The sequence below is a fragment of the Marmota monax genome, unplaced genomic scaffold (assembly GCF_021218885.2).
Source record: "Marmota monax isolate L192 unplaced genomic scaffold, Marmota_monax_Labrador192_F-V1.1 WCK01_AAM20220418_F8-fsc00026, whole genome shotgun sequence".
NCBI classification, from domain to species: Eukaryota; Metazoa; Chordata; class Mammalia; order Rodentia; family Sciuridae; genus Marmota; species Marmota monax.
This window is the reverse complement of record NW_026693108.1, coordinates 8,701,221-8,727,378: the sequence shown is the minus strand read 5'-3', so window position 1 is coordinate 8,727,378 and position 26,158 is coordinate 8,701,221. Positions and strand designations below refer to the sequence as shown.

The 26,158-nt window shown below is 41.2% G+C and overlaps 2 protein-coding genes across 6 annotated transcripts in view; one reads left to right on the top strand and one right to left on the bottom strand.

Moving 5' to 3' along the window:
- Positions 1–1,802: 1,802 nt before the first annotated feature.
- Poglut2 (protein O-glucosyltransferase 2) lies at positions 1,803–13,723 on the bottom strand. The gene is made up of 10 exons (XM_046454972.2): positions 13,117–13,723; positions 11,486–11,691; positions 9,781–9,986; positions 9,518–9,595; positions 7,577–7,749; positions 7,223–7,460; positions 5,714–5,923; positions 4,918–5,007; positions 3,626–3,733; positions 1,803–2,030 (listed from the first exon to the last, which is right to left on the bottom strand). Exons 1-10 carry the CDS (start codon positions 13,296–13,298, stop codon positions 2,013–2,015), a joined length of 1,509 nt encoding a protein of 502 aa, XP_046310928.1. The 5' UTR covers positions 13,299–13,723; the 3' UTR covers positions 1,803–2,012.
- Positions 13,724–13,832: 109 nt separating this feature from the next.
- The window catches only part of Bivm (basic, immunoglobulin-like variable motif containing), a 33,046-nt gene continuing 20,720 nt past the window's right edge, over positions 13,833–26,158 (top strand). For 2 of the 5 annotated variants that reach the window (XM_046454979.2, XM_046454975.2), the window contains exons 1-2: positions 14,079–14,223; positions 19,566–20,166. In XM_046454979.2, the coding sequence (XP_046310935.1) occupies positions 19,689–20,166 (478 nt within the window). In that variant the 5' untranslated portion in view covers positions 14,079–14,223; positions 19,566–19,688. Of the gene's footprint in view, positions 13,993–14,078; positions 14,224–14,592; positions 15,117–15,243; positions 15,368–19,565; positions 20,167–26,158 lie in introns of those variants that run through there. The other 3 variants (XM_046454977.2, XM_046454976.2, XM_046454978.2) reach the window with 3 other exon arrangements.

Below are 26,158 nucleotides of genomic sequence, written 5' to 3'. Positions count from 1 at the left end.
GCATCTTTGATGTAGTATGTGCTAGACCCAAGTGTTCTTCCCCATGTGAGAATCCAGTCACCCCAGCTCCCTTCAGTGAAAAGCACACTCTTTCTCCAACATCTGAGTTCTCCATGCCAGACTGTGTCCACATAAACAAGGGCCTGTTTATGCCTTAACATTCCAGTATTGTTCTGGTTTTTTATTCCTGTTTGTGTACCAATATCACAAGGTCTTAAATATTATAGCATCATAAGTCATCTTGCTATATAGTATGGGAAGTTCTCCCAATTCATTCTTCCTCAAGAACGATTGGTTTTCACAGGTACATGAATATTTAGAAATTGGTCAAGTTTCACACAAAGTGGGCAGGGCAGGGCTGGGGTTGTGGCTCAGTGGTAGAGTACTTGCCTCACACATCTGAGGCACTGGGTTCGATCCTCAGCACCACATAAAAATAAATAAATAAAGTAAAGGTATTGTGTCCATTTACAACTAAAATTTAAAAAAAAAAAAAAACGGGCAGCGCAAATTTTTTTATTAGTATTATATTGATTCTATATAGGGAAGAATTAACATTAATATTAATTTTGCCTGTATCTTTCAATTTAATTAATTTGTTTTCAAAAATTGTCTTATCTATTTTTGTTACACTTAATTCTTCAAATAAGTACTGCATGGTCTTCAAAGCTATTATTAAGTTGTATTTTATGTCTTTTAGTTTAATTTTCTGTTACTAGCTGGTCTATTGTAATGCAAATGAATTTTGTATGCTGGGTTTGTATCCAGCAAATGCCAAATTTTCTTGTTAATTCTAACAATTTGTCCATAGATTTGTCTGCATTTTGTGTGTACTATAGTGTTTCATCAGCTTTTAATGCCAACTGTCTTTGTTATTTTTTAATTCTTGTACTCTCTTTTTCTGGACAGTACTGTTGGCTTACACCTCCTGCACTATGTTAGATGAGTGTGAGTAGGAATTCTCATGTTGTTCCTGATTTCAAGGAAATGTTCTTAGGAGATGTTGAAGAATGGCCTCCCCAAATATGTCCAGATCCTAACCTCTGTGCCTATGAAATGTGACCCCGTTTAGAAAGAAGACTTTGCAAATATGAAAATTCTTGAGATGAGATCATCCTGGATTTAGTATGGGTGTTAAGTCTAATGACAGACATCTTTTCAATGACAGAAAAGGGGAAAACAGACACACAGAGGCAGTGGTGAGTGCCACTCTAAGAACTGCCAGATGCCACCAGTTAGAAGGAAGTTGTTGGGAGAGATTGTTCCTCAGAGCCTCCAGAAGGAAGCTGGCACCCTGAATTCAGACTTCTGGCCTCCAGAGGAAAAAAAAAATTCTGTTGTTTTGAGTCACGAAGTTTATGGAGGTTTGCTGAGGCAGCCCAAGAAAACTGATACAGAAGATAACACAGGGCATTGGCTTAGTGACCTTGGGAATACTGATGGATGTCAACGCTGGACAAAGAAGAGTGGGTCCTGCCATTCCAGACCAAGGGAAAAGCAAATACCAGGGCAGTAGGGAAACAGGCATTGACAGAAGAGGGAGAGGAATGGTTTTATCAGGCCTCAGGTAGCATTAGGAAGTGGGAGAGGTCAGATTAAGAGAGGCCTTGTGTGACACATTAGTTAGGATTAGGTTTGCTGTGAGTGAGTGAATTTCCAAAAGAGCAGTGGTTTAAAGGAGACAGGTCTGTTGCTTGGTCATGTAGGTGAAGACAGGGAGGCGGCAAGGCTGCTGCGTCAAGCTCACCCTCCCTCTTTCTGCTCTTGGTCCCGATACAGCTAGTGATAGCACAGCAAGGGCCTTTAAAATAAAGATGCATTTATTATAAAATTCTAAAAATGTGCTTTAAAGGACAGTCAGGGGAATGATGTATAGTAGAAAAATCTTCATAATGCACATAATCTCACAACAGATTTTATATTGGGGAATTAATACTTAAAAAAATATTCTTCTTTTCTGCTGAGAAGAGTCTTCAGAGCACCATTATTTGAAGGAAAGGTATTTTTGCATATCAGAGTTCATCTTTGGTCTGCAATGAAGAAGCAACATATGAAGAGCCATCAAGAAGTTTTTATGAATCAATTATTTATTCTCTCCTAAAGGGGAGAGGAAGAAAAAAACCAAGTTTCTGCTCCACAATTTTAGGACCCAGAACTATTTCCAGAGGATCAGAATCATCCCCAGTGCAAATCACACTGTGTTTCACAGGGCTACTGGTGGGGAACCCAAACTTCCACGGGTCTGTGCTACTGTTAAGGTCTTGTGTGAGGAACAGAATCAGTGAAGGGCTGGCGTAGACAAAGAACAAAATATGAACAAAGCTATTATCCTGTCACTAATTTCCACTAATCAGTGGAAGATACTGATTGGTACCTCCTCTCACTCACAGATAAAGAAAAAAATTGAACATTACAGTCTCCACTGGAGCCAAAGTGGGAAATGTCATAACCCTAAATCACAAATTTGGTGAGGGGAACCTTTTGATTTGCAATTCCTGTGCCACATTGACTTGAAGTGATTTCCTGGCCTTGACAGAGGTCACCACTGATTCTGTACCACTTGAGGGTCAGTGAGCTAGTGGTAAATCAGTTCTCCAAAAACAAAACCAAAAGGTATGCTGACTGTCATGGTACAAACACTCCCCCAAAGAATGATTCCAAGGTAGCAAAAATTTAACTAGTGTGTGAAATTCCTGAATACCAATAGGTGGTGAGCTCACATGAGCTGGTTCTGTCACATCACTGGGGCCAGTGGTCACCTTATTGCTTTTAAACATCTTTGAGAGGCTGACATAACCGATGCCAAGTCTCCCTTCCCATTTTGGGTTATAATACCACAACTTTGACTTTGTGCATTCAGAAACAAAATTGTTATGCTTAAAATAATGTCTAGCCAGCATATTTACACACACACAAACATATAAGCAATGCAGAAAACTGTAATTTATATTCCTCCCCACAAAAATTCAACTATAATCAAAACAACACTACGCCTCCATGTACAAAAATGCATTACTTGATCACGAGATAGTTTTGTTTTGCTATACTTCTGCTAGATAATTTTGAGCTAAATTCCTCTATGGGCTCAGTTTTGCTAACCATAAAACAAAGACAATCACTGTATGACTTCTATCTTTTCAAGCCTTACAAGTCCATATGTGAATCTGAACTTTGCAAATGAGGTCATCATGTAGTGGCATCAACAGAGATTGTTTTTAAATACTGTAGCATGAATACTTATGGTTGAATATTTTTTTCATCTCTGCAATGGAATGATGACCTCTGCCAAACCCATCACATGGGGAGATGAGGGCATCAGATGATCCATGTGAAAATACTTTTCAAACTGCAAACATCTGTTCAAATGCTATGTGATCTGAATTCTCATGTTGAAAAAGGCTTCGCTCAGCTTTGCCAGAGCTATTCTGGCTCCTCACTTAACTGCACATTTTCTTGTACAATGTTATTATCTACTACAACCATCTTCCTAGTAGACTAAGTTGCTTGGAGGCTTCAGGAGGAATTAAACTGTTTGTTGCCTGATTGAATGACTAGAGGGATGGGTGTAAACTTGGATCAACCCTAACTCTTACATTGCTGCTGGCCACAGGGTCTGTTCTGTTACCTTTTTCCTATGGCATGTACAAGGAAAGAGGTCATCTTCGGTCTGTGATTCTACCCTCTCCATGCCCTCTCGGATCTGGGGCTCGCTCACTTGTAAGTTGGCATATTCCTGATGAGTGACAATAGAAAAACAACCCTTATGCAACACTTTAAGTGCATTCACCAAATAAGACACAGTGGAATTTGCAGACCGAGATTCACTTTACTCACATGTGTATGTAAAAATTTGATGTGCAGAGTCCCCTGTAATCCCCAAAATGCCCAACAACAGAGTGTGAGTCCTGAAGTTCTTTAAACTCTGGCTGTCTGTTCCTAAATGGCCATTATTTTATTCCTAATTTATATGACTTTTTTTTTTAAACCACCTTCTGCCTTAAAGTGAAAACAATTTTGCACATGATCTGCCCTAGAATAAGAATCTGAGGACAGATTTCTACCTGCCCCTCCATGGCTTGCCCCGGCCTCAATCAGTATCCTCTTCACTAATTCTCACCCTGGGGCGGGCACCATGCGAAACACTGATGTTAACACCACCCAGTGGATCTTTGGATATTCAGATTGAATCCCCCCAGTTCATTCATTTTAAACATTTTTTCTTCTATATTGCTTCATCATCTCGTAGGGAAGATTTCAGAACAGGAGGGGCCAGTTCAGATCAGATACAGATCAACTTTGCTTTGCAGCAGAGCCTACAGTATGGGGCTCAATATGTACAATTCTCAGATAGAAAGCTTAATCTAGATCTAATGCTATTATTAGCAAATGACATCTTTACTGCTGTATTAGTTTTCTAATGAGCCTTGAAATTGTCAGATATGCTTTGACTATAATCCCTAAATGCTTAAGTCTGTGGAAATAATTTCCAAGAGAATTCCTGGCCCAATGGGGGGGTCATGACAAGAGTCCCAAACACATACTTTGAGCTGTTTACACAAAGAAGTGACAAGGCAGCAGCAACATAATACAAAGAGAAAATACAAACCATGTATGGTAACTCTGCCGTTCCCTAATCATATGCCACATAGTTCTAATGTTTGTTCTTTCACTTGATGTTGTAATATTTTCCATCAGCTAAGCTTCATTTTTTTCAAGTATGTATTATTACTACTTAGTATTTGTCCCGATTTTCACCCAAAGAAGTACATGAATCTCCTTATATTAATATACTTTTAGAAATTGTTAAAAGGTACATTATATTAATATAGTTTTAGAAATTAAGTGAGTTAAATCTTATTTGCCTCTCTACATGTCCAGTTGTTAAGTTATATGTCTATTTTCTTGGAAAATACTAACCTGGAAAAGTTTAAAATAATAACAGAATATGTCATCACCCATGAGGTTATTTCTTGCAAATTCTTGTCCAGCTTTTGCTATTTTCTTTGCCTTGGAAATTAAAAAAAAAACAAACAAACTTTCATGAAGCATTTTTTTTCCTATGCAGACATATGCAACCAAAACTACAGAGCACATACAGTGAGACCACAGCAGGAAGCATAGCCCTGGGGGTTCTCATGTGACAAAGGAATGTTTAACAGACTTTATCTGTTCAAAACTAAAGGGAGGTTTTCAAGACTTGAAAGTCTGAGAAGTCATATTGTGCTTCCTAGAGTTAAACCTCTCGTGGAGAGAGAAGATATACAGCAAGCAAAGGAAGAGTGAGTTCCTAAAGAGAATGCAAGGTGCAGCTATATTAATGCACTACCTTCACAGTTTTCAGCCATTAGCTTGAAGCTAATTCCTGTAATTCCTCATTTTACTCCACAAAGGTTAGTGACATCTCTTGCCAGACTGGCCATCTTAATTTTGACATTACTTGTGAGGGCAAAACTGGTATCTCCAGAGACAATGCTTACCAAAAGAGAAAACATAATCTGGTTGAGGCTTAGCTTTCATTTCACATGCAGAGTGGACAGTTATCTAAGATCAAGGGCTGTGTTTGCTCCAGGGAGCTACTGTACCACTCCTGGGCAGGCAGCTTCCCGTTTTTGTATCTGAGCATACACAGAGCACTCTCCAGGCCCAAGACGTTGCAAACCTACCAGTGACATCTGGCACAGTGGGAGTAAACCTTCCAGGAGACCGACCTTACCTCTTCATCATGGTCTTTTGCCCATTTAAGTTTTTCCAGCAGATCACTGAGGTTGCTTTTAACTGGAATGTAGTGTTTCCAGGGCTGCAGCTCATTGTAGAAGTGTTCATAGTAGATCGAGTCCTGCTTCAGTACGACACTGTCGCCCACTAGCAGGTAGGGCAGGCGATATGCTGCCACAGTGCCGTCGATATTTATTTGATACTTATGCTGCAAAACAGCAGTAGAGTATAAGAACCTCCACTGAATTCCCATTTTTCCATTCTTTTTTTTCCTCTCCGCATTCCACACATCAATCTGCCATCTACAGATACAATTGCAAAAGCAGGGGCCAGATTTTGCCCTATGCCTTTGTCATTTGGTAATTATTATTACATAACATGCTCACCTATAAACAAATGTTTATTTTGATATGGTCCTGAATTTCACAAAGAGAGAAACAAATCTAATATTGAAGAAGCCAATGAAATAAAAGACTACAACATAAAAAAAATAGACTTGCAACTTTGTCATTCCTCTACTTCTTTATGGATGGCATAAGCACCTAACGATGGCACATTCTGTGCCATGCTAACCATACTTTTGAAACACCAGATGGGCCACCCAAATGTCTCAAGGAAATTAACAAGCTCCAGGGCAAGAACATCTATGAGTAAAAATATCCACAGAGCTGTGGTCATCAATCGCCTTAAGTTATAGAAAATTCCACAGGCAGGAAAAAGCCAAGGCATGATGTGACAGCTGTCTAAGGAGGGGTGGCTCATCTTGCTCTCTAGTTGTGATCATTCCTTTCTTTGAGATACGCCTATGAAAAAACAATGACAATTCAACACACAGCATTATTTGGGTCTACCTACCTCCATGTAACCCATCAAAGGAAAATCTGGCTGTCTATGGAGCAGACAGTTCGCTCACCACTTGTCCTTCCCTACTGGAGGATGGCTGACTACCTTTTGCCATCTCTCTACCCTAGGGGACTACAGACACTCCTCTTCCCCTCGGTGATCTAGGGAGCAGGGCGCTGTGCACTGAGGAAAGGAGCTGTTAGAAAAAGTATGACTTCCTGGGAAACATGAGTAATCCACATTCTGGATGTGAAAAGCCATTCCAGAATTCCCAGGCAGAATGTCAGCATTTCAAGTCAGTCCTCACCAGAAGGCCTGATAAGAGACACCTGGTTTTTATCTTCTTTAGTTTGCTGCCGTGCTCTGGTTCTGGTGAGAAGTCCGTGTAAAATGACTGACATGAACTTATTAATAAAAAAAAGGATTTGAGCTGACATGTGCTTATCTTAAGGGCTAGCTGGGGAAAAACTTAGAGCTCTTCTCAGACTCCAAGCTCCCTCGTGCATAATTCCATGTCAGGGCTGGGTGCCGAGAACAGATGCAGGCTGTTCAAACCCATTTCTCTCCTCCCCTGTGATTTACAGGCTTCGATTCCCCTTTCCCAGAATGCTATTTACACAAAAACTGGGAATGCAGAAAGGATTGGTCACTACAGATGTCATACCTTGAAGAAATCAAAAAAAGAGATGTGTTTCACAATGGGGCCGTACAGGCTCTCGTCGTGTTTAAAGAAGAAAAAGTTGGTGAAGGCGGCATCAATGAGATCTGGGTGTTTCCTGCTGAGTTTGACCAGCTCCAGTCTCTCCTGGCGGCTGTCTCTCCCTCTCCAGAGGGCGGTGGAGTTCTTCCTTTCCCAGGGAGGCCCCGTGTTGGCTTGCACAGACATCATATCCAGACTTACTCTAGAACACAGAAAGGGCAGCGTGGCTCCCTCCCAAACCGTCACACCACAGAGGCAGGAGGAAAGAACTCACCCAAGAGAGCACGCCCAGCTGGGTCAACCCGACTCGACTCTCACCGGCCCATGGTTTCTAGAACAGAGTCCGTCAGGTCGTAGGTGGGCATCACGATATCCTTGGAATCTGTGGAGCCGCACCAGGAAAAGATGGGATGGATGTTTGAGCTGGACTTCTTTTTTTCCAAAGGCCAATCTCCCAGGTTTACAAAAAACTCTACATCTGGCATCTTCACCTAGGAAAAAGAAAACAAAGAGCTTATTGGCAGTTCTTGCATTGCATACTACCTTATGTTCATCAATTAAAATTAGCAATTGCACCAAATGAAAGGCCAACCTTATAAGTTTTGGGCCATCGTGACTTTAGCTTGAATAGTGGGTAACTTTTCCAAATATGGTCACATGTATAAGCATTCTAAGTTTCCTTTCTGTGATGTCTAAATTGGCCAACAGACTCACTAAAGAGGACAAGGTGGCAAAGGTAATCTTTGTTCTAAAGCTGCCAAGAGATGCTAAGACAAGAGAATCATTAGAAAACAACTCTAAGAATTCTTTTTAGAGCACTTGGGACTCTAGCCTTAGTTTCATGTGAATGCGCCAGATGTTTCTGTTTTAGACCAGGTGGGTGGTAGGGACAGGATTTGAATTTAGGAAATCCAACCAAAGGCCAATACAGGAGCTTCCAAGCTATGCATCCCTGACTAACAAATGTTGTGAACATGTTGAAAGAACCTGCTTTATTAGCCATGGAAAATGCTTGGGGTATTTGCAAAACAAGGTGTATACAAACCTATTTATTTGTTTAGGTAGGAATTGTGTTGGTCTTGTCTGAGAAGCATCTTGAGAAATTGGAGTCCTGAAGAAAATTCTTATTTTTCTCATGGACACAGATAAGCAAGAATATTTGCCAGTAATCTAATGTCTTAGCCTAAAGGAGGCATAATACTGGTGCTAAGTACTACTATATTTAGGATTCACTGACTGCATAGGCTTTGCAATCTTGAGAAGAAAAGTATGGATTTCCATGAGTAATTCAATCAAGATATGCACAAATGATTCAATAAGTAAACGTTGTAATAGATTTTTACATAAATACACAATTGGTAAAAAAACGTTGGTATAATTTTTCATATCAGCCATTTTAACAGTATTGTTGAAATACTCCACTAGCTCCTATTAAAACACATTATGCCAAGGAACAGGATTCAGAAAAGGGGTAATCTTCTTTGGACTTGAAGTGGGTTTAGTATCAAAATCATTTTACCACAGGCATTTTCTTTCCTTTGTAAGGCATTGATACGAGTCTAACTGATTCCCCTAAAAAATATCCTTAAGTTCTAAATCTCAGAATATCAGAATGACCTTATTTGGAAAGTGGGTCGTTGCAGATGTAATTAGTTAAGATGAGGTCACACTGGAGGAGGGTGGTCCATCAATCTAAAATGACTGATGTTCCTACGAAAAGAGACAAGAGAGACAGACGCAGGAAGGCAAGGGGCACGTGGAGAGAGGAGAGAGCAGAGTGATGCACACCAGGGAACACCAAGGACTGAGGCCACCAGAGCCAGCCAGAGGCAGGGAAGAATGTCCTCACAATCTCAGAGGGAGCGTGGCCCTGCCAGCATTCTGATTTTGGACTTCTGAGCTCCAGAACCACGAGAGAATAAAGTGTTGTTTAAGGCACTCAGCCTCCTGCACTTTGCTAGAGCAGTCTTGAAAACTAACACAGGCAGCCTATAAAAGATTTCAGAATATCATTCTACTAAGACTCTAGAATAGAACATCCTGGTATTGTTATTAGTGTTTTTTTTTAAATATTTTTTTAGTTGTAGATGGACACAATACCTTTTATTTTATTTATTTATTTTGATGTGGTGCTTGTGAGGCAAGGGCTCTGCCACTGAGGCACAATCCCAGCCCTGTTACTAGTTTTATTTTGAAAAATTATTTTATGAAAGCTGGATTACAATCGCTTATGATGACTCAGAGAAAAGATATAGTTACCTTTCTTGTCAAAGAAAGTAGTATGGCATCCATGAAAATTCTAAAACCTACATGCTCACCATGAGTCTTGATGTAAACCTAAAAGAGAATTTAACATTTCTTACATTAGTCTAAAAGTACTGTCAGACTTGACTGAGGAAAAGCTTGTCACAATGATTGCTACGAGGATGATGATTAATAGGACTGTTTATAGCAAATTGTAGCCAAATGGTCAAAACAAAACAGAATCAGGAGATCAAGCAAACCTCAATCATGTGTTGTACCTGGTTATTCTTTAAGGTGTAGTGACACAAGCTCTGCCTCTGCCCAAATCTTTTGGGGATTTCTACTGCAATCTTGTCTGGATCAACAGTGGGGAAATGTGCCAGATCTTTCTGAATCTGCGCAATGGTTCCTGGGCAGTTCATTTTCTGTAACCAGGCTGCACTGTCCTCCAAAGGACAGTCACAGTTCTCATGGTAAACCGGCCCTATTTACACACAAAAAACAAAGTACAAGAGTGAATATTTTACTCAGTATTTGACACATGCAACAAATACCCAAAATGCAGGCTTCTTGAATTTTGACTAGTGAAGTAGGAAGGCATATGGATTGAAAACATAATTTAAAAGAAATACACTTTTATTACATTGGGGCATTCTGAATAAGTCGGCGTTCTTCCTGACAGCTCTTCAACATGAACTCCCGTGACATCTTCATGTTCGAGTCTACTTTATACAAGTTCAAAAGAAAGCTGATGGGTTCTAATGTGTCCTCTACAGTGGATATTATAGTTGGTTGCTCTTTATGTTTGGGGTACCGAAGAATCTCCAAACATTAATAAAAGAATATTAGAGGAATACACCTGCTTTAGTGAAGGACAAAAATCATAAGAATTAATATTTCAATGGTCTGTTATACAAATGAGTTTCTAAAGTTTCTAAAGTACTTTTCTCAATGGGCAAAACATCATCAAAAACAACAAAAGTAAACAAAGAACCTCTGCCATTCTTTAAAAAAAAAAGAAATACAAATTTGCAAAGGTAATCCTCAAAGCAGTCTATTTCATTAATATTATGATGAGTTAATTACACATTTATAGAAATAATACTAACATCATGTAGCAGAATCTGAATGGATTTTTACTGTCATTACTTTCTGTAATCCTCGGACTCCCACCTGATTCGGGGAGGACTGAGAATGCAGTATTTTGGTTTTTTTAAAATATTTTTTTTTTGGTTGTAGATGGGCACAGTACCTTTATTTTATTTTTATGTGGTGCCAGGGATTGAACCCAGTGCCTCACACTTGCTAGGCAAGCGTTCTTCCGCTGAGCCACAACCCAGCCCACAGTACTTTTTTTTTTAGGTTTAGCAGGTTATTCGGTACCACATGGTCCTGATGGGAGGCAGGAAAGGAACCTAGACGTTTAAAGAAACGTTACCTTTCTTGGGATGTTTTTGTTATATACAATGCTTCCCCAGTGTTTTGGGGTCCTGCCTCCTCTGAGAGGGAATGGCCTGGGTAACAGGTCTCATCCTATATTACAAACCACCAGAAAATTTCCCTGGAAAAATGGCATTGGAACAATGACAAAAAACAATAGTCAACTCCCCCTCTCTGCGTTAAGCCATCTTCCTTCCTAAAGTGGTCTACCAAGTTTCAATAACTCTTATCAGTTATATAACATCTTCTATCTCCAATTAACAAAATACCATATAGGATCATATATACAGCTTGATTATTCTTGCTAATATTATGTTTTCAGACAGAAAATTCTCTAATTATGTTCCTTGCTCTTTAGCAAACTACAATTTCTACTCATATCTTGGATTTCTCTCTTTTACCAAGACTCCGACCTTATCTTTCAGATAGGACACATCTTTTGTCTTTCAGTGAAAAAAAAAAATACACCAAGTTGTTTTGTAGATAGAATGACATGTATTATTGTGTTCAGTACTACTGTTATAAAACTCTGTTCCAAATTACCTTTTAAAATATATGGAGATTTGGCTACATGTTGACCTTGGAATTTAACTTCTACCTTCAGATTTTTGTAGCTTGCATACATTCTGTATCTCACTATGAAGGATCCATCCTTCCGGTCTAAAACCTGGACTCCAACTCTTGTGAATTGCTCATCTGGTGCTGAGATTTTAACCTGGAACACCTTTTCACCTGGAGAAGATGTGAATCTGTGATGTGAAGAACAATGAGATACAGAGATTATTTTAAGGAATAAGCAACAAATGATTATGCTCTTCAATCAGTAAACTTTTTCTGTTCTCCACATTCTTCCTCTAACATGCTTGCTTCTTCTCTTTTATGCTTTCAGTGCCAGAATGAATATGATGGATCAACAATTTAAAAAATAAAGAGGAAGACAATGATGAAAATAACATGAAAGTTTCATTAGGGCTGGGGTTGTGGCTCAGTGGTAGAGTGCTTGCCTAGCACATGTGAGGCACAGGGTTCAATCCCTAGCACCACATTAAAAGAAAAAAACTAAACAAAATAAAGGTATTGTGTCCATCTACAATAAAAATAATTTTTAAAAGTTTCATTAGACATTGACAAAGGGATATGTTAAGATTACTGATGTGTGTAAGCATGCAAATATTTATAATTTTATAGATAACAGCATCAGTCTGCTATTTATTTCATGTCTGTCACATCAGAAAATCTGTGATCCAATGGTGTGCCTGCAAAGATGACCTTATTTTGAAAAATAACTCTCAGTAATTCTTAAAAAATATCAGAATTATAAATCATGCCCAGGTGTGGGCAAAAGCAAGGTAGGTAGTATACCATCTTTGTAAATAAAAGTGTTTGTGGAGTGAGTGCTCTTGGAGTTGAGGTGGTATTTGTTTCTCCAACTGTACTCTTTATAGCCAAATGACAAAATTTACAGATTTATTTTTCCTTAGAAAAATCCCCCCCCCCCCCCAAGTTCTGGGGTTTGAACCCTGAGCCTCACACATGATACGTGAGTACTCTACCATTGAGCTGCACTCCTAACCCCTGGAAAATATTTTATTCCTAATATATTTTTTATAAAATGCACATAAATATAAGTTTAAAGTATAGAGTTCATTGGAATGAAACAGATTTCTGTTACACTCATATAGGAGTTTTGTACTGCCAAACTTTTCCTCTAAATTCTAAAATGTTAGATAGTAGTTAGTTTTTCTTACTGGGTTTTAAAACATGCTTACCCGCCCATGTCTACCTGAAACTCTAGGGCAGCACCACAGAAAGCTGAAGCCAATCAAGTTTCTAACAACCGAACTTAATTCCTTACAACAGATTATGCAAAAAGTAGTTAGAAATAGCATTTCCAGCAAAGAGTAGGAGCTTTGTTTTGCCCTGATAATGCGGGAATACTTATCAAAACAGTTAAGAGAAGAGCTATTATTATATTACATATTGCAATTCCTAATTATTTCTAAAGCTACAGAGAAAAGTTGACTGGGAAGGGGAATCCAGATGTGCATAGCATCCAAATATCCTGGAGTAAAACTGCTGTGGAGAAGCGAGTTTTGGGGTGGATGAGAAACAAAGGAAGAAACAAAAAGTCTTAACGCAATCCCGAATAGTTGAAGAGTGGTTTCTTGACTTACTTATCCCCTGATGTATCCACCGCCTGAATATAGAAATAGCGGGCGGGAAGGACGACATCTGCTTTTAGTCCGGGTCCCCATATTTCGCTCTTCTCTGGGCTCAGTCGCCTCTCTCCGCCGGTCTCGGCAAGTGCTGGAACCGTCCCCAGAAAAAAGCAGTAAAGCAGCAAAATGCTGAACATTTACAAGTCGGACTCTCGAGATGATCCACGGATAAATGCAGACGTGTAAGAAGGGGACGACACCAGCGGAGACCTGGGCAGCGGCACGTTGGTGGGTCGCGGCAGCTAACGCGGCTCCAGAAAGTGTCCTTTAATGTGCACGGCAGGCGCTTGCTCGACTCTCCAAGTCCCCACAAAGTCACAACCGGAGCGCTGGCATGTCCAGGTTAAGGATGCTAGTCGTTCCACTAAGACCGGCAAGAACCGCGCTGCTTCTCTTTCTTGGGGCAACTATAAACTTGTGCTATTTTTGCTGTTGGAGCATCATTTGGGGGGCGAATCCGTTCCAGGTTCCAGCTAAGGTACAAGGGGAGAGGATTGGCCTGCCGCGGGGCCAGGCTGAGTAAGGGCTTCTCCAAGTGGATGGCAGAGTGGACACGCGGCCCGGCCCCCCAGGCTCCCTGGGATATGTAGTTCGCGGCAGGACTAGCGGAAATCCTGCCAGATTCTTTCTTTCTTCCTTTTCTCCCCCTTCCTCCCTCCTCCCCCGCTTTTTTTTTTTTTTAAACCAACTCTCATCCATATTTTACTTTTTGGTCGTGGCTTTCATGGAACAGATAAACACTACAGATGTCCAATAGAGGCGCACAAGGGTCTGGAGTCACAGCTAAGATTTTTCATTTCTTTGGTCACCACATCCTCAGCACGTGCAAAGGTTAGATATAAAAGGAGGGATGAAAGGAAGGTGTTGTCACTGATGTCTGACGACCTGTGGCCGGCCATCGCAGTCCAAAGTGCTGCCCTGGCGCGCTCCAATGGGACCAGAGACACCAGCCCCAGGGTAACCCGAGGCGCATCGCTGGCGGCGTGCTGGCAGCTGTGATCCGGGTCCGGCGCGGGGCTCCACGAGTGCCGCAGCGACCCAACCCGGCTGCACTGACCAGAGGTACACTGGGGAGTGGGCAGGAGTCGAGGTGACCTCCAGCAGTGCGCCCCGCCCCCCGCACACCTGGCACTCCGGGGGGGGACTCGGGGTACAACGGCGGGGCCTGCTGCCGCCCGAACGCTCTAGGAGCCTTCATCGCCTCCCTGGCTGAGAGAGGTCTAGCCTCTCCGGAGTTCTGTCGCGTCCGAATGGACTGCATTGATGCCTGTCCTTCCTGGAAGGAGTAGGGTCGCAGAGGGAGAGAGAAGCACCATGGGTAGAAAGGACGAGTCCTTTCGGGAACAAAGCTCAATTTGGAAGTGCCCAATAGACACCGGTGACCACTATTCAGCTCTGGTCTCCACGCCACGCTCGGCAGGACCCGGGGCACCCAGCTCGCGGTGGCGGTCCCCTCCCGCTGCGCGCCCGCACCCGGCCTGGGCCGCCAAAGTGGTGGCGGGTGCGCGACTAGGGAGGCCTCAGGATCAGCTGGAAACCGGGCGCCGCCCCCTCTGCCTGTTTCCCTCCCTGGACCCTTCTGAGCTACCCGAAAACCCAAATGGGCCGGGTGGCTCGATGCGCCCAGGCGGGTCTGGTTGGGGAGCAAGGCAGGGGGTTCTTCTGTTTTTTCGCCATTGTCCTTAGGAACATAAACTCCCATTCACGTCCGGAACCCGGGGGCTCTGCTGTTCGCCCGGGGGCAGTAACTGCCCGCTTCCCATCCGCCCCGGAATCTTTAGCCCCAAAAGTCCCAGGGTCCCCGGACAGGTTGGTGACGGTCACTTCGGCCTCCACGCGCTCCCCCTTGCGGCAAACCACGTCTTCCGGCGCCGGAGCCAGGGAGGAGGGAGCCTGGAGGCGAGGAGGCCTGGACCATCCTCTGCGGGTGCGGGGACCCGGGCCGCCGGGCCTCGGTAGGTGCGCGGGGCGCGCGGGCGGTGGCCGCCGCGGGAGGGCGGTGGCACCGGCGCACCGCGCTGTCTAGTCCCGGCCCGCGCCGCCTCTGCACACACCGGCTCTGCGCGGCGAGCACCGGCCTGCGCGACCGTCGCCGTGGTCCCAGCGTCCTCCCAGCCCGGCCGAGCCGCGAGCGTCGCAGAGGAGGCGGCGGAACACGCGCGGTCTCTCCGGGAGCCTGGCTCCGGCGCGGGCGCAAGGAGTCCCGGTATCCTTTCGTAGGCCGCCGGCCTCTGCGCTGGGGAGACGGGGTGTGATCGCGGGGCTGCAGCGGTGGGGAAGGCACCAGGTGGGAAGGAGAGACAAGGCTGGGTCTGGGCCCTTCTGGTCTGGCCCTTGGGCACGTTCAACCCTCAGTAACTGCCCCTGCGTCTCAGTTGCCTTCCATACAGGGTATAGATCATAGTCGTCGTACATGGAAGGCTTTACGGAGGAGATTTTAGGGATGTTTAGTTCTCGAGTAAACTTGATACTGAAGAACACGGATTTAAAATATAACTTGAAAGGAATATAAGATGATTAATGAATATTGGCTTTACAAACTGTATGTTTCTTTTAAGAACAGTGTTCCCATGGCTTTTACAAATCGTTATCCTAAGGATGTATTCAAAGCTTGCCATTTCATTAAATTTTGCTTGGCATACAATTAAACATTTCTGTTGCTTGTGACATGATATTATGAATAAATCATTACACCCTGCAGTCATTCTTATTAGTAAGTCCTAATACATCTATGCCTCACATATTTGGATGAGGGCACCTCCATCAAAATGAAGGCTTACAGTAATGTCTGGTGGATGTAGGCACTCCAAACATATATGTTGAACCAGACTTCTACAGCTGTTAGGTTCTGGGGATACAACAGTCAGGAACCAGACCTTTATCATATGAAAACACACACACACACACACACAAGCGTGCACTCTCGCACTAATGTACAGTTACACCCTGGGAAGACCTGCGCAGGAAACCTACTACCCCAATATGTACTGGGTGATCTGGCCTAGTTTGAGGAGCAAAGAAAGCTTCCCCAGAAAGTGACCTGTATGGACATTTGAAAGATGAATGGAAATTAATAAAGGAGGGTATGTGGGAGGGGAAAGCACCACAGAGAACCAAAAAGAAGTTTGGAGGTGGGTGGTGGTGGGAGTTGTGAGGAAGAGCTAAAGTAATAGATCTGTGGCCAGATGGGGAGTTGGCCTTTTGTTCCTAGAGCCGAGGGTTTTAAGGCAGGGAAGTTCTATGATCATAATGTGTAGCAAAGTTTGTTTTCTAATGTATGGGTACAGGTCAGATTAGAAATGATGTGAGCTGGGGAGCTAGAAGTGAGCATGGAATTGGGGATGGTTTATAAATATGGAGACAAAGGGAGATCCAACATGTGAGAACCATGACAGCTGCAGGCTAAGTGGAGGGACACTCTGCCCCTTATGATACTGAAGTATGTCCAGTATTTCCCAAGGCTGTAATTACAGCATAATACAACAATAGATGTCTGTAATGATTCTGTTATCAGCAAAAAATTGTGCATAGTTCACTGTAAGAAAGCCAAGATCTGAGCAAAGTTCTCAGGACACAATGGTAAAGCCCCACTGGCTTGCAGTGGAGAGTAGACATGGATCAGTACAATGTGGAAAGAAAATAAACACTAGTGTGGGTTTGGGTCATGCGTTTTAGATAAGTTTCATTTTCTGTGTGATATCTTTTGGTACTTTGTGTTTTTTTCTGCAATATATTTTACTCAAATAGTAAAACCTATAAATAGTAAACAAAATTTTCACAGATAAATTTACATATAAACAGTGGTTCAAATGAGAAGGTTTTGATACCCTTGGTTTTTAGTGACAATGTAAAACACATCTTCATGTTGACCACGATCTTTTCCTCCTCCTCTTCTTTCTTTCTTTCTTTTTTCTTTTTGTAAAATTGCATCCAAAGAGCACATTCTTGTTCAGTGACCATTATTTAAGAGCAAATAGACCCCAAACACATATGAAGCCAGACTGTTGTGTTTTTATTAATGAAGTGTTTTATTCTTTTCTGGCTGTAGCTTTCTGTAAGCTGAACCCCAACTTTTAATTTCCTTTTGCCTGTATTTTTGATCCAAATATCTACTATATATGTTCCAAATGAGCGTACTTCATAAAATTACCAAACTGCCATACAGAGAACTGGACCCACCAGCAAAATTTCATTTAAGTGAGGAAGAAGCTATGACAAAACACAGCTAAGCTTGAGATGGTGATATAGAAAGGGCAGTGCATGAGACATCTCCATCTCCTCCCACTCAACCAGCATCAGTGGCCTCTGTCCTTTGCTCTACATGTGAAACTTGGTCTCTTTCTCACCTACTCCAGCCTAGCCACACAACCCCACAGACCCAATTCTCCACACTAGCTTTTCGAAAAGGGCATGAGGATGACAGATAGGAAGTAGAAAATATTACTCTAGGACATCTCTGAGACCAGAATTGGGTCGGTAAACCTCAGGCATAGCTTTCCTTTGCAACTTCCAACACCACGAAAAGAGGAAGAAGCAGGAAGCTTGAATGCTTCTGTCTGGAGATAGGATACACCTGCTCTTAAAATTTCCTTATCAAAAAAAAAAAAAGGATGTTTCCAAAATGAAACTCTGCAGGTTCCATGTTTTGGGGTGCAGCACCTCTCAAACCAATCCTGCACACAAATATAAACTGCAGACTACTGAAAAGCCCTCCCTGAAGGTATGGGCAGAAAGAAAGCATTCCTTAGAAGTAAAAGAAACTGCATCCCATCTAGCACATATGGAGTTCTCCTCACATGGAGTCTGTTGCCCTAAACTCCATGAAGAAATTGCCATTTCTCTCCAGTTTCTGCTCAGGGATCAGGAGAAGCTAGAGGCTCTGTGTGAATTGTCTCCATCATTGCAGGCTTCCTTATAGACTTATGTCATTCAGTGTTTGTATGACTTTTTATATAATCATTTCTGTGTAACTTATGAAAATTATTTTTGTTTCTAATTTTTAATGTAAGCAAAGGGGAGAGAGATTAACTGTAGAGAGTCCAACTGGTCCCCTGCAGTGGATGGAATCTCTTATGTGCTGCTCCATCCCTAGAACCCAGAGAAATCTGCACTCTCTGCCCAGCGCCTGCTGGCTTCACAGTGTCTCCCACATTACCTGGGAAGGTTTGAGTCATTAAAGACTTCCTTTTATATGAATCTTTAGCTGCTTTGAGTGCCCTCGGGTGCTATTTAAACTTTTCTGTTTTCTTCCTCAAAAGAATCAGGTTGGTCCTGAAATTTAGCCTTTCTGAGATGATTCAGAAGGTTGTGACACCTGGATTGGAACTGTTGTTTTTGGTCAGGTGAAGAACCTTAAAAATTAAAATTCTATATTATTTGTGGATTTAGATCCATGACCATCATATATCTTTGTTGCCTGTATACTTTTTTAACAATCTTGCCCAAAGCACTATTTTTTAGATAGCTTTGTTGAGATATAATTCGCACACCATCCAATTCACCCATTAAGGGGTAAACTTCAATGGCATTTAGTATATTTTAATATATTCACAAAGTTGTATATTCACCGCCAATCATTTATTAAATATTTTAATTCTTCAAAAAACCCCTTCACCCAACCCTCCAGCTGTACACAGCCACTAAGCTGCATTCTGTCCCTGTAGACCTGTCTGTGCTAAAACTATATAAAAGGAGTCATGCAGTGTCTTTTTCTTTGTGGTTGTCTTCTTTCACTTGGTATAATGCTTTTAAATTTCATTCATGTTGCGTCATGGATCAGTACTTCTTTTATTGCTTTTATTGCTGGATATACTACTGAGCATAAGTCACTTGATGGGCATCTGGTTCATTTCCTCTTTTTGGCTATGGTGAGTAACGCTGCTATTAACATGTGGATGTGTTTTCACTTGGGTGTGTACCTAGGAATGAACTTGATACCACATGGTAACTCCATTTAAATGCCTGAAGATCTTTTGCCCAAATTGACTGGACCATCAGTGTGTGAGGGCTCCAGTTTCTTCACATCCTTGTCAGTGCTGGTTATCACCTGTCATTTGGTTATAGGCAGCCGACCCTTAAGTTAGTACCTCCTTACACTTTTGATTTGTATTTCTGTGGTGGCTAGAGATGCTGCACATCTTTTCATGTGCTCCTTGGACATTCCTCTTTGGAGAAGTGACTATTCAGATACTCAGTCCATTTTTTTAACTAGGGTATTTGTATTTTTCTAATCTTTTATTTTAGGCTAATTTTAAAAATAATATGGATGGCTACTGATCATAACTCTAGGCATATGGCCATTGGAAAATCCAAATGGATTGAACGAAGGCATACGAATAATACCTAATAGAATTTTTAGTGTCATGCGGGTTGTTGATCACTCTTTCTCCTCCCTCTTTCCTTAGGATCCCATTCCACAGCTCTCAAGATTTTACAGAATGCTGTAAGTCATTGTCAAAGTTGTTTTTCAAGAAACAGAAAGGGTTGCAACTTCTTCCTAGTAATAGAAACTTTTACAGTTGCATTCAATGCCTAACGTTGCGGAAACCGAAAGGTCCAATGATTCTGGAAATGGTGGACACAAATCTGAGAGGCAGTCTCCAGAAGAAAATCTACAAGGTGCTGTCAGATCTTTCTGCACAAGTGCCTCGGGAGCACCCTTGGGTCCCAGAGGAGATGGGCATTATCCATGGAGTTGTCCTGTGACTCATACTCGGGAGAAAATTTATGCCATCTGTTCAGACTATGCCTTTCTCAACCAGGCAACCTCAATCTATAAAACCCCCAATCCAGCCCGCTCTTCTTGCCTCCCTGATAGTACCTCGTTACCTTCTGGAAATAATTCATCAAGGTACGTCGGTATCCCGACTAGTACATCAGAGATAATCTATAATGAAGACAATAGTTTGGAAAACTTATCCAACAGTCTGGGCAAGCTACCTCTCGCATGGGAAATCGATAAATCAGAATTTGACGGGGTGACTACAAATTTGAAACACAAATCAGGTAAGAAGGAATCCTGTTGTTCATATGTGCAAACAATGAGAAAACCAACACTGTGTTTTGTTTAATCTTGTCATTAAACATGTTTTCCTTTTTAAAATTTTTTTATTCGTTTTTTTGGTACTTGGGAACTCAGGGACACTTGGCCACTGAGTCACATCCCCAGCCCTATTTTGTATTTTAGGTCTCAGTTGCTAAGCACCTCGCTTTTGCTGAGGCTAGCTTTGAACTCTCCATCTTCCTGACTCAGCCTCCTGAGTTGCTGGGATTATAAGTGTGTGCCTGTGCCTGGCATGTTTTCCTTTTATAACACTAACCAAGAAACATTGCTATCATCTTGTCTGTCGTTGTGGTTAAAATAAGTAACCTTGGACATAGGTCAGTTAGTTCATTCATGCGTTGCCAATGGAAGTGCATTTTGCTTTGAATATCAAGGAATATTTTAACAACAGGTATTACAGATAAGTACACAGTAACTTAGACATGGTTAATGATGTGACTAGAATGATGCAATTATTTTGTAGTTTCACAGACATGAAGTCATAGTTCCTAAACTAGAAAACATTTGGTTTTCTTTTCATTAATAATAACCTTATATCTTTTGCTGTTGAAATGCTTTGAGTCCCCAGTGAGGTCTCCAGGTACCATTGAATAGGCTGTGTACTATACAACTTAGGAGGATGCCGTTCACTTATAGTGCAGTGCACATCTTTTCACAATCACAGCTGAGTGGTCCTGTGGTGGGTACTAACGCTTTTCAATTCTGAACTCATGGTAATGTGTGAATTTTGTGAGATAGATACTGTTATCCTTACTTTATAGATGAAGAATTAGGCTTAGCAGGAACAAGTCTGTTGCTAAAAGTTGCACATTATCAGGAGGTAGAACTTGGATTTGTATTTGGCTTCCAAGCCCTTCTGAATTCCTGTTAGTTTGTGAAGCATATTAGGCTGGCCACCCTACCTAATACCACCGTCTCCTCATCTCAGTTAAGGGCACGGTCTTCAGTGACAACTGCTCTTTACTCTTGATGATGGACATTTTTCTTTTTGCCTGTTAAGTCTAACTAGGAATTCACCAGTTTTTCATCTTTTGGAACAGCCAGTTTTTAGTTTGTTAATTTTCTCCGTTATATATTTTATTTCATCAATTTCTGCCCTGTTGTCTCCTTTCTTCTCCTTACTTTGCTCTTCATTTTCTGACTTAAGATGGAAGCTTAGATCACGGATGGGAGACTTTCTGCCCTATGCATGTAATGCTTGGGGTTGTTCTCAAGTGCTGCTTTAGCTGCAGTCCACAAACTTTGATACCCTTTATTATTATTATTTAATTTAAAGTATTTTCTAATTTACTTTGCAGTTCTTTTTTGATACATGCATTACTTAGACATGTGCTGTTTCTCTTCCAGATATTTTTTTTTTCCTAAATAGTGATTTCTAATGTAATACCATGGTGGACAGAAGACAATATGGGTTTGTGACTGTATTAATCAGGGTTCTCTAGAGGAACAGAATCAACAGGAAGGATAATTATAAAAGGGGATTTATTAGATTGGCTTATGTGACCAGAAGCTGGATAGTCCACAATGGCTGTCTGCGGGCTGAAGAGCTGGAAGAACCAGTAGCTGTGCAGTCCAAGAGGCTGAAGCCCCAGAACAGGAGGGTTCAACAGTGCTACCCTAGTATGAGACTGAAGGTTTCTGCAGAATCAGTGGCAGAGTCCCCTTTGGAAGCAGAGTCTGATACCTTCAGGTGATTGCAGTAGTAATTAAGAACCTCTTCAAGAAGAATTTGCTGTGCTACTGTTTCCTTGTTCTTCTAACTTTTATTCCATCCACGCCATCATCCTATTGGATGGTGCTGCCCTCACTTAAGTAGGGTCTCCGTTTCAGTTGGCTCTCCCACATGCCAATGACTCTTAGACAGACCCTCATTGACATGCCAGTAAGTCTCTTAATCATGGACATCTCTTAATCCAATCAAGTTGACAATTCAAATTAACCATTACAATGCCAACATAGGACCTATCTTGGTGAATATACCATGTGCTCTTGAGAAAAAATGCACTCAGCAATTATTGGGTGTATCTATCAATATTAATTAGGTCAGTATTTGGATGTGTTTGCATCTTTTGTCTCTAATTCTTGTTTTATTCTGTCCATTGCTGAAAGGGGGTTGCTGATAATCCCTAACAATGGTTGGGTCATCTTTTCACCATTGAATTTCTTTTAAAAATAATACTTTTTAAAGTGGCAGTAAACAGCAAATGACATTAAATTTACCGTCTTAGCCATTTTTTATGTGTACAATTCCGTGGCACTAAGTATGTTTATTATTGTCAGTGATTCCCTCTCTCCATCCCAGGTCTCTTTTCATCTTGCCAACCTGAAACTCAGTACCCACTAAAAATGTCTCCCCCTTCCCTCTTTCCTCAACACCTGGCAACCACCATTCCACTCTGTCTCTGATTCTGTTGACTCTGGGAACAGCGTGTAAGAGGAGTGGTACAGTGTTTGTCTTTGGGGACTCTTATTTGTGGTCACCCTGCTCTCTTCTGCTTAATATTTACCTGGAATACCTTTTCCATTCTTCCTCTGTCAGCCAGTTTGTGTCTCTAATGAAGTGAATGGAGAACATACAGTTAGATCTGCTTCCTTAAATCCATTCTTCAGAGAGAGAGAGAGAAAGAGAGAGAGAGAATGAATTAATTTTTAGTTTTTGGTGGACACAACATCTTTATTTTATTTTTATGTGGTGCTGAGGATCGAACCCAGAGCCCCCTCCACCCCTTACCACTTGAGCCACATCCCCAGCCCAACCACTCTCTGTCTTTTGATCAGAACAGTTGGTTCATTTGCATATAAGTAAATACTGATAAGGAAGGACTGACTTCCCTTCTTTGAGCTATTTGTTTTCTACCTGCCTTACAGCTTCGTTTCCCCCATTTTCTGCATTACTATCTTGCTTTTTGTTATTTTTTTGCAGTGAAATGTTTTAATTCTTTTTTACTTCCTTTTATTTATATATGTGTATTCTATAGGCATTTTCTTGGTGGTGTCTATGGGGATTACATGGAACATCCTAATATTGTAACAATCCAGTTTGAACTTTTACCATCTTAAATTCAGTAACATTAAAAAATTCTGTTCCTATAAGCTTTACCCTCACACTCTTGGAGTTACTGATGGTACAGCATTGCATCTTTATATGTAGTGTTTTCCGGAACGTAAACTAATATTTTGATGCATTTAATCTCTTAAATAATGTAGAAAAAATGTGAAGTTACAAATCAAATTAATAATACTAGCATTTTTTTAATATTTATTTTTTAGTTGTAACTGGACACAATATCTTTATTTAATTTATTCATTTTTATGTGGTGCTGAGGATGGAACCCAGGGCCTCGCACATGCTAGGCAAGTGCTCTACCGCTGAGCCACAGTCCCAGCCCCATAATACTAGCTTTCAAACGAATAATAGTTTTTAAAAAATGTATTAGTCTCTTACATCATGTGGAGCATAGGAAGTGGAGTTGCAAACCAAGGATCAACTAATAATTTTATAGATGTTCATGTAAGTACATTCGCTGAGATCTTTATTTCTTCCCATTGCTTTGAGTTTCTGTCTAGTGTCCTTTCACTTGCAGGGCAGATCTACTGGTAATGAACTCCCCCAGTTTTTGTTAGGGAATGTCTTAATTGTTCCTTCACTTTTGAAGGACAGTATTGCTAGTCTTAGGAGTCTTGGTTGATATCCTTCCTTCCTTTAGCATTTTGAATACATCAGTCTGCTACCTTTTGGCCTTCAAAATTTCTGATGAGAAATCTGTTGGTATTCTTCTTGGGGACATCTTGTTGGTGATAAGTTGCTTCCCTCCTGCTGTTTTCAAGATTCTTTGTCTATCTTTCAACAGTTTGCTTATAATGTGTTTTGGAGTGGGGTCTTTTTGGGTTCATTCCTCTTGGAGTCGCTGAGATTCTGAAATGTTTATATTCATCTTTCATCAAGTTTGGGAAATTTTCAGCTGTTATTTATTTTGGATAATCTCTTTTCCCCTTTCTTTCTCTCCTCTCCTTTGGAACCACCATAATGTATAGGTTGGTCCACGTGATGGTGTCCTCAGCTTTGTTCACTTTTCTTCAATCTTTCTTTTTCTGTTCCTCTGACTCAATATTTTCAGTTGTTCTGTGCGTTCAAGTCCACCAATTGTTTCTTCTGCCTGCTCAAATCTGCTATTGAATCCCTCTAGTGAATTCTTCATTCGTTATTGTTATTATTCAGCTGAAGAATTTCTTTTTGGCTTCTTTTTGGGTTTACTGTCTCTTTATTGTTATTTCCATTTGTAATATATATATCGTCTCTCTTTAGTTCTTCAAGCGTCTTTAAGACAGTGGTTTTAAAGTCTTTGTGTAGCCAGTCTGCCTTCTGGCCTTTCGCAGAGATGGTGTGTGTGTGTGTGTGTGTGTGTGTGTGTGTGTGTGTGTGATGTACATATATATGCATATATATATATATATATATATTTTTTTTTTTTTTTCCTTTGAATGGGCCGTATTTCCCTGTTTCTTTGTGTGTCTTGTGATTTTGATATTTCTGTTGGAAACTGGACTTACAAATGTAATCTAATAATCTGGAAATCGGATTATTCTCTCCTGCTAGGGCTTGTTGACTTGTTTTTGTTTTTTGATTGTTATAGTCTGTATCCGTGCTGCTTATCAGACTGAGGTCTAAACTTAAGGGATTCTGAGATCTTTTTTAAAACCCACGTCTTTCCCTGGGTATGCATAGTGACTTTCTAAATTACCCTATGTATGTTGTTGCTTTTGAATATCCTAGAATTTAAAGGTTTGGTTGCCAAAAAGGATAAAAAAGAAAAGTGAAGGAGAATTTTAAAAAGGAAAAAAATAATAACACAAAAATGCATTGGGACTTTTCATCCTCTGGAGGGGGACAGCTGTAGTGGGAGTGGGGTAAAGGAATAGCTGCCCCCTCCATGCATCTGTGCTTCTAAGACCAGAAGCAGCAACCAGCAATTAAAACACATATCCCCAAATTTTGTAGGACACAGTCCCTGTGGTGCCCGGCCTGGCTTCCTCAAGCTGCCTGGAAGATGCTCAGGACCACTTGCATTCCTGCCTGTCCCTGAGCTGGGGCTGGGTAGGCAGTACCTTGCTGTGAGCTGAAATTGACTAGAACCATCAACAATTTACTCTGCAAGCCTTTCCCTGGAAGCACCATCCTTTTTGTAGACTCCAGAGTATCCAGATAGTCACAACAGATTTGTGGGTGTAATTGTCCACATGGGGAGATAGATTCCTGCTGCTCTCCACTGTCCTGTTCATTCTGTAGACTTTTAAAAACTGTGATTTGAAGCTTATATTAGGTGCATACACATAACTTTATGGGTTTTATCCCTTCTTCAGGAACTGGCCCCTTTTGTCATTATGAAATGTCTCATTATCCCTGGCAGTATTTGTTGTTCTGAAAGCCAGTGTGTTTGATATCGATATAAATGTTGCAGCTTTCTTTTGATTAGTGTTTACGTAGATGTCTTTTTCCATTCTTTTATTTTAGTTTTAGAATTTATACTTCTTTTTAGCTTTTCTTTCTTACCTGGAAAGGTTTGCCATCTTTTCATTTATTACCAGAACATTTCATAGATCTCAATGTGTAATTCTAATGCCTGCTGAGTGTTTTGTTACAGCAAGCAATAAATTTGGTTGAACCAAAACTGTAAATTCTCTTTTGGGGACAGCTTCATTCTCAGTTCAGTCCTTTTAGCCTCAGCTGTTTTGTTGGGGGCTTGCTCTATGCATGCATGCTTCAGGGATCAGCCCAAGATTTGGCCCCAATTTATAGACACAATCTGGGCCTCCCTTTCTTTGCAGCTCCCCTTTTTTCTGCCCCTTCCCACTTTCCATTGATGGTAATTGTCCAGAACTCTTTTATGCTCCTTCAAGTAAAAATGATGATGCATTTTCTTTTATATGCTAGCT

Bases quoted from the DNA above. Each gene is read 5' to 3' on its own strand.
- Poglut2 (XM_046454972.2), bottom strand. From the start codon at position 13,298: ATGTTCAGCATTTTGCTGCTTTACTGCTTTTTTCTGGGGACGGTTCCA. The intron at 9,987-11,485 runs GTAATTTGGAAC...GTGTGTAAATAG, and splicing joins ATCTCCATATATTTTAAAAG to GGCCGGTTTACCATGAGAAC. The intron at 7,461-7,576 runs GTGAGAGTCGAG...TCTGTGTTCTAG, and splicing joins GTTCTAGAAACCATGGGCCG to AGTAAGTCTGGATATGATGT.